Genomic DNA, 7,773 nt, shown 5'->3' on the forward strand with positions numbered 1-7,773 from the left:
CATGGTAGCTGCCAAATCAATAAGGAAGGTACCGGTGGTGAATTTCTAAGTCCTCTTGAAAGTATCTCACCATGACTCGGAAATGCACAGGAACTCGATCTCACATACGTTTTCTGTTTCTTGCTCGAGTTCAGCCGATTCTCACGATTCAAAATGCGCTGCAAACCTGGGATTCACGTGCTTCCCCTGGTGTCCATTTCGCATGCGATGTGCCAAAAGGAAATACCCTGGGACGCAACAGAAAACTACGAACGAAAAACAATCACGTTCGCGCAGTGCCGTGAATTCCGTGTTCACTCCGTCGCCGCTCCCTCAATCGTTCTCCTAAAGTGAAGAAATTTATATTAATAGACCGGGGCTCAAAACCTCTCCCACATGTATCGAGTATCGCTCTAGACTTATTTGTGAGAGAGTTAGGAACGTTTGTACACTGATCTGTGCACCGCGATGTACTGCGCCAATCTCATGACGTCAACAGACGTCTATGCACTGTACTGTGCACACTGACATGATACTGACTTGTTTTGTATGTTGTTTAAACTCATGTTGTTGGTTTACAGCATTTCTTATAGAATTGTAAGTCATGTGAAGTGTTCTATGCCATAGAAGATTAAACAAAATTTGGTATGATGAAGATTGTCAGCTTTTCGTGTTGCAATTTTGACGAGTTTGAGCTCCATAATTATGATTACCGCAATCCAGCAGATCACTGTCAGGTAACTGCATACAAGCAACAGGTAACTGCATACAAGCACTGTCCTAGACCGCCCCCCCCCCCCCCAACGCACGCCAAAGCATCAGTAAAGTAAGGTTACAGCGATTCGCGGCCGCATCACCTGACGTATCTAGGAACAAATCTAGCTAAATTCATTCGCATCGGCGGCCCACCACTTCGCATAATGATATCCTCATTGACAAATGCAGACCTCACAAGTGAATCCGAGGCAGGGGAGAGGGAAAAGGTCTCTCAACAAATGATTGGCACAATCATTCACACTTCACAGAAATTTCCATCAGTTATCACAAATGCAGACAGTACTGTGGGCTCCGTTTTGTTAGCCTTGCAGAATATGGCACTCACAGTTTTTGTCCTGTAATCCTACAACAATGCCTCCCCTCACCACAATAACACACACAAAACCTTTTCTACAGATGGGATTAATGGTGAACAATACGAGACAACCACTAAAAATATCCATTATGGCATGCTAGTGTGTCCAGGTTGGTGTGTGATATGCTACCACTAAAGTACGAGACCAAAGCAAACAAATTTAGTTGCATGATGTGCAATTACATGTAGATGTGACACACCGAAAATACAATATCACTAGACCCTACTCGTAAAAAAGTCCAAGAAGCACGCTACATGCATAATGGGTGTACGGGTATACAGTAAGCAGCAGATAGTTATTGCATGAATATCAGTAAGCCAGAAGCAGCTTATCTCCGATAAAACACACAATTCCTTTTCTACAGATGGGATTAATGGTGACAAATACGAGCCAACCACTAAAAATAACCATTATGGCATGCTAGTGTTTCCAGGTTGGTGTGTGATATGCTACCACTCAAGTACGAGACCAAAGTAAGTTGCATGATGTACATGGAGATCTGATGTGACACACCGAAAATCTATCACCAAAACCTACTCGTACAAAGTCCAAGAAGCACGCTACATGCATATGGGTGTACGAGTATAAGCAGCAGATATTTATTGCATGAATATCATTGAGCCATAAACAGCTTATGCCGGCTCACCACGGATGCGACGTGCCAACTTCATGTCTTTGGGCATGATGGTGACACGCTTAGCATGGATGGCACACAAGTTGGTGTCCTCGAAGAGGCCGACCAGGTAGGCCTCGCATGCCTCCTGCATTGCAAAAAGGCACAAGAAAAGGATGCAGATCAAAGAGTGCACAGAAAAGGTCCAATACACCAGGGCAAATCACAGCAAAAGAAAATTGAAGAAAAACCCAAATATGACTGTGTCAAATCCTATGACCTGAAGAAGACGATCTCCGCCACAGATAACGCTTAGAAGTCTAACATGACTGGAGTGGTAACGGTGGAAAGTAAGTAAGTTCAACTTTGTCTCAGATTTTCCATTTCCTTTCTTGGTAATCGATCCTGTATGCTTTTGTGCGAGTTCTGGCCATCAAGTTCCTGTGTAATTTCATGCCGTTCTCACATGGATGTGACCGTTCAACATTTTCGTTTTTCCATTGCATTTCTTTCGTACACTACCTGAAATTTCTATCAACCCACATGTACACAAAAGGAATTAAAGTAGGAGTGTTTCTTTGTGACTCAGAGTTTGATGGCTAAAACCAATCATGAGACAACACTTTTTTGTGCCTATCGCGTACTACGCTCTGCCTTTTCCGTGCATTTGAGCACTATTGCAGATTTCACCTTTGGGGGGTCAAAATTCGTAGTATCCAAAATGATGTCCACAATGTTTTGATGCCAATTTACATAAAGTTTGCTAGCAAAAAATTGCTGGACCGCTGCTTGACGGGTGCCACACGGGTGCCACACAAAATGCCAATGAGAGCTTTAAGGTGGCAAACTACCCAAAAATTCGCTGAAAAATCGAATTTGTAAATTCATATTGAGTGCTACGTCAGTTGAAAGAGCATGAATAGCTGCAAATTCTCTGAAAATTGTGTCCCTATCTGACCAGCCGTTCAAGAGTTATGGCCGAAAATGTGCCCTTGCAAGGAAAGATTTTTTTGTTGCATGCTGTCATTTGTTGGCAGCACTGTATTTGAATGTGAGCAGACCGTGCGCAACTTGTCGTATTATGGAAACACGCGAAAGTGTGCAGAATTCCAAAAAAGTCCAAAAAATCACGTTAAAAAACCACGTATTGGGCTGCACGGCGGCGGGCGAAGCCCGCCGCCGTGCAGCAGGACTTTTGCCAGCACCCTCGTGACGTTGCAGATATGTGGCTTGATTATTGTAGTTGACGTTGATTTAGTGACTTTGGCAAGTTTGAGTCGTGTCAAGAAGTCAGGTAGGATTCAGTACTAGGCAGTAGTGAAACGTGAGTGGCAGTCTTTGCCGGTTTCTGAGGGAATCTTGGATTTGGTGTGCAGCGCTGTGGAAATGGCTTGCTGTGGAGGTCCCAGCACTGGATGTTGTATCAAAGGTACGACCTCGTAGCACGTGCTAAACCTAAAAAAATTCAAAAATTGACTTGGGTCTGTGGGAGTCCGTGAGACAACGCCCACTCGTTCCGTTGTGACAGATTCCAGGGCCACGTTGAGGGGCCCTACCCCACCACCCATGGCTGCTTCTGGACTTGGTTTAGGTCTGGGTCCTGCGCACGGACAGAATGGGCACGAAAATGTGAAAAAAATGTAAATGCATTTGTTTGGCTCCTGGGTGGCTCGCACACCATGGCACTATGACAGAAATTTCAGTTTTTCCGGCCTGGAAAGCCTGTCAGTGAGGCGCAAGAACTTGTAAATCATGTCCTGAGGGCCAGCATAGTGACAGGAGTGTGTGGTCAAAATTTCACTCAAATCCACTGAGAAACACCAAAGTTACGGTCAATTGAATGCCATATGAAATTTATGGGTAGTCTGCCCCCTTAACGCTATGATCTAGGGCATGTGTGCGAAGGAGAAGTTGCGGGAGATGACATACTACGTCTTGCTGCTGGACTGGCAGTGTGCATTTTCAACACGGCAGCCAAGGCACTAGCCCAGATTCTTCAGACTGCAGGATTCCCCCGTGGTGAATACACCGTGGAGGCAATCAAACTGGAGGACAATACCCGTATTGCCCGTTCGATACGCAAAGCTTCTGGAGAAGGGGAAGAAGTGTAGGAGGAAGATGAAAGGGTTGGAGGAGGCTACTATAGAGGAGGGAGGTGTCACTTTTTTCTTTTTTTTACTTAGGCCACAGCCAAACCGGATCCTTCTGACCAAGTCATTGGGTGTCAAGCTACTGTTTGGTTATGTAGCAGAGCAGTTTGTGTGTTTTGAGTGTCATTTTCCTCCCATTTTCAGGATATTGTGCCTATTTTTCTCTTATGCTTCATATTTTGTAGGGAATGTGATGGTTTTTTAGAATCAGGTGGACACCAGGCAGTACGTTTGCCTAAAATCAACATGTTGGAGTGAACCTCAGTGACAATTCATGCCTGTGGAATCTGATCATTTTTGCGGTGATACGGCATTTCCTCTTTGAGTAACCACAAGCCAGCTATTTTGTTTTTGCCACACTAAAGAACACCCAGTTGCACTCGATGTAGAGGGGACGGTTTCAAATAGGACACCGGTTGCAAACCGGATCGGACTCAATATTCACTTTCTCTCTTGGTATTTTGATTAGAAAACATAATGTCACAGTGAGACTACGATGTGATACTCCGAGCCAAAATTTCATGGCTCTTCGATGACCAGAAGCGCCATATCAAGCAGGTGAGTTTTTGACGTGTTGCTTCGCACTGCGACTTGAGTTTTACGACTTTCGAAAAATCAACTTCTTGTCGCAGGTAAACAGCGGCTCGCCTCTCGCCAATAAAGCACCGCATACCAATCAAAACTAATGGAAGCACACACAAGGCTTATTGTTACTCTGTACTGGCCTTCGTGGAGCGATAGAAATAACCTAATTTCAGACCCAGAGTGAATTTGACGTGCACTCTAAAACGTGTCCGGTTTGGAGCCACCTCTGATTTGAACTTTTTTGAAGCGAAAAATTGGGCAACTTGGAGGCAATGGGTCAACACAAAGGAGTGGCTCAGTTCGATTGACTCTGGCCCCAGAGCAAACTTCAACATGCCAGTTTCCTTCCACAAACATATTTCGAGTGAAAAATCAACGCTGATGATCGGTTTGGGTCTATACAAATTTGGCTGTCAAAACGTCCCGGTATCGAGCCGTCTCCTCTACATGCTGTGACTCCAGCTAGGACTTCTCTTCATTCCTTGTACTGATGGCATTCTTGAAAATTTGCGCGGAAATTTGCGAGCACAAAATTTTGCAACATGCCTATTTGAAGAAGCTGTAACATGGTTTAGAGCGATCTTATGCTATATTATATCAAGTGTTCACTACAGTAGAAGGAGTGTGGTATGAGAAGTGTGTGTTTCAAATTTGAAGGTGATCCTATATACCTACCCTTTACTACAACCGATAGTTTGTAGATAGATGCGAAAATGGCCAGCAAAGGCGTAATCCCCCACTGCTTCTGTGTACACAATACATATTTTCAATAGTATCTCATTCTTTTGGGCAGGCCGCCCCCTGTTGGAGAATATGCTCGTTAACTACATCATCCAAAAGGGAACTACTTCTAAGCGAGTAAAGAAATTCCCGTTCACTTAACCTGATCTTTTGCCCACATGGTCATACCAAAGTTTTGAGCACATACAGTATTTGGAGTCCTTCTTGTGAACAATATAACCAAGAGTACACAACCACTCCTGATTTTTATTTTTTATTTTTTTTATTGGGAACACAGCCCTACAAAGAGACATGTGGAGACAAACACAAGACAAGACACAGGGGATGTGGGGACGACGTGACGATGTACAGAGAGCAACTCGACCGATACTGTACTGTGACTGTGATTAGCATTACTAGTACAAGTACTTGAGGTGGAACTCGTCTCTTCGCCGCTTTGGACAGAGTTGCGCAGCCCACACACAACTGATGACACCACGATTTCATAACCCCCAAGAGTGTGCAACTCCTGATCAGTCCCTGTATGGAAGCCCGCTCGGCGGAATTCCTTCATTGCGTCATTTTTGGTGCAGTGCGATGTGTCATGCCGATGACTTCTTCTACAATTTACAGTCAAACCAGGATGCTTCCCCAGGGTAAACTGCCTAAACTGCGATTCTAGTCTGAGCCTCCAAGAGCAAAAGTGAAACAAAGAACACGATCCATCTTAATATTGGGCATCAAAGCCCGTTTGGTTTGCGATGTAAAATAAAACTTCAAACAAACCCTAAAGAATTTTGTTTTGTTTTTTGATGCAATGGGTGCTCTTCTTAGCCTTCTTCTTTCACCAGTAAGGTCAATCTCTTCAAGAACAATTTCTTCCCCAGGCCATCGGCATATTTCCGGTGCTTTCCTCACAGATGATTTCAAATGGTTGAGGAACTTGAGAATACGTCGAAGGAGCATTTTCCGGCCGAGTTGCACAGATATCAGAATGAAATGATTGTCCTCGACGGCAATGCAATATTTTTAACAGCGTCCTCACTTCTTCCTGTCGCGATGTCCATGGATTATTGGAGAAAGAGTTTGTTTTTGAGAACGTACGACTTTCACGTCCGAAATGTCATAAAAAAAGCTTCGAAAAGTCGAGGCTACAGCCTTTAGTTAGAAGCGGTTCAGGGTATAGTTTCAAGAAAACGCAAAGAACCCCAATTTACCTCGGGTGATAAGCTGCGCATGACGTAATGTAGGAATTTCGCCGAGCGCTGGGTCTATGCCCGTTGCACAATCTTGGGGGTTATGAACTCTTGCTGACACCAACACGTACGAAAGAAGTATATCGAGAGGACACCCCCCTCCGCAAAAGCTAAGCAAAAGACTTTACGATTAGTAGCGTTAGGCGATGGCCAGTGTCCATAGCGCTATATTCCTAGTAAATGTATGTAGTCTTGTAGAGGCGTGAGTTTCCTCATGTTCAAATTACAGTAGCTTCGTCAAATCATAAGAAAGCGAACACAGCCTTCAAAACAAAGACTTTAGACTATCAGACTAACCTGAATAGCACAAATGGCTGCCGACTGAAAACGAAGGTCAGTCTTGAAGTCGTGAGCGATTTCGCGAACAAGACGCTGGAAGGGCAGCTTGCGTATAAGAAGCTCAGTGGATTTCTGGTAACGACGAATTTCACGAAGAGCGACAGTACCAGGACGAAATCTGTGAGGCCTCTTCAATTCACGAATTGGGGGAGCATTCTTACGAGCAGCCAAGGTGGCAAGCTGATTCCTTGGAGCTTTTCCACCAGTTGACTTACGGGCAGTTTGCTTTGTTCTAGCCATGCTGACACAGAAACACTTTACAGAATTTGCTTTTTAGACCTCTCAATGACTTCGGCAATGAACAACTAAATAAATTGTACAACACAAACGAGATACTTGTACAGTCAGTGTGGCCTATAAGGTTGGCAGCTATAGTGCTAATATTATACCGGCTGGAGTGAGCACTTTCTCGAATTCATTTTCATCTGCCATAACTAAGTGCACACAGTTATCGGGTGTAGTAATAATCATCTATAGTAATATATCGCCTATAGTGATGAAATTCATATTTCAAAAGATCCTTTTACATTATTTGTGCATCGCCATGTAAAATCCAGTGGTGTCAGAGGAGAACAGGGTGTTACTCTCTTCGTGAAGAACTTACTTGTCCAGTGCTGTTTGGTGCGTTCTGCTTGTACAAGTTGCGAAATATGCCTCCATCGTGAGGAAATGCTGATGTTGTGTGTCAGGAACTGTAGCCAGCTATGCAGTGCCTACATGTATGTGCACAGACAACTGAGTCAATTGACACCCCGCTCGCATATATTGCATGCACTATCGGTCATAGTAATAAATATATCGCTTATAGTTATAAAATGCTCAAAAGCAAACACCAGCGCTAAAGGCGATACTGACTGTACGTCGAAACTTGACCGCTATAGCTGGCAAAATCATTTCACTCACTTGGAAATGATTGATTTTCAAGACCTCTGATTGGTCAAATCTCACCATTTACCCTGGAAGGTTGCTAGGCCCCGGCGGATATTGCTAGTATTATA

The 7,773-nt window shown here is 44.1% G+C and overlaps 1 protein-coding gene across 2 annotated transcripts; it reads right to left on the reverse strand.

Annotated features, from left to right (window-relative positions):
* Positions 1-972: 972 nt before the first annotated feature.
* Positions 973-7,098, reverse strand: LOC135824979 (uncharacterized). Of its 2 annotated transcripts, XR_010554994.1 has the most exons (3): positions 6,734-7,098; positions 1,646-1,873; positions 973-1,334 (listed from the first exon to the last, which is right to left on the reverse strand). XR_010554994.1 is itself a non-coding variant. In XM_065337714.1 (2 exons), exons 1-2 carry the CDS (start codon positions 7,013-7,015, stop codon positions 1,745-1,747), a joined length of 411 nt encoding a protein of 136 aa, XP_065193786.1. In that variant the 5' UTR covers positions 7,016-7,098; the 3' UTR covers positions 973-1,744. The 2 variants fall into 2 exon arrangements, 1 of the variants encoding a protein (XP_065193786.1); XM_065337714.1 differs by having other exon boundaries at positions 973-1,873.
* Positions 7,099-7,773: the final 675 nt, after the last annotated feature.

This window comes from Sycon ciliatum, chromosome 9, assembly GCF_964019385.1.
Source record: "Sycon ciliatum chromosome 9, ocSycCili1.1, whole genome shotgun sequence".
Lineage (NCBI taxonomy): Eukaryota > Metazoa > Porifera > Calcarea > Leucosolenida > Sycettidae > Sycon > Sycon ciliatum.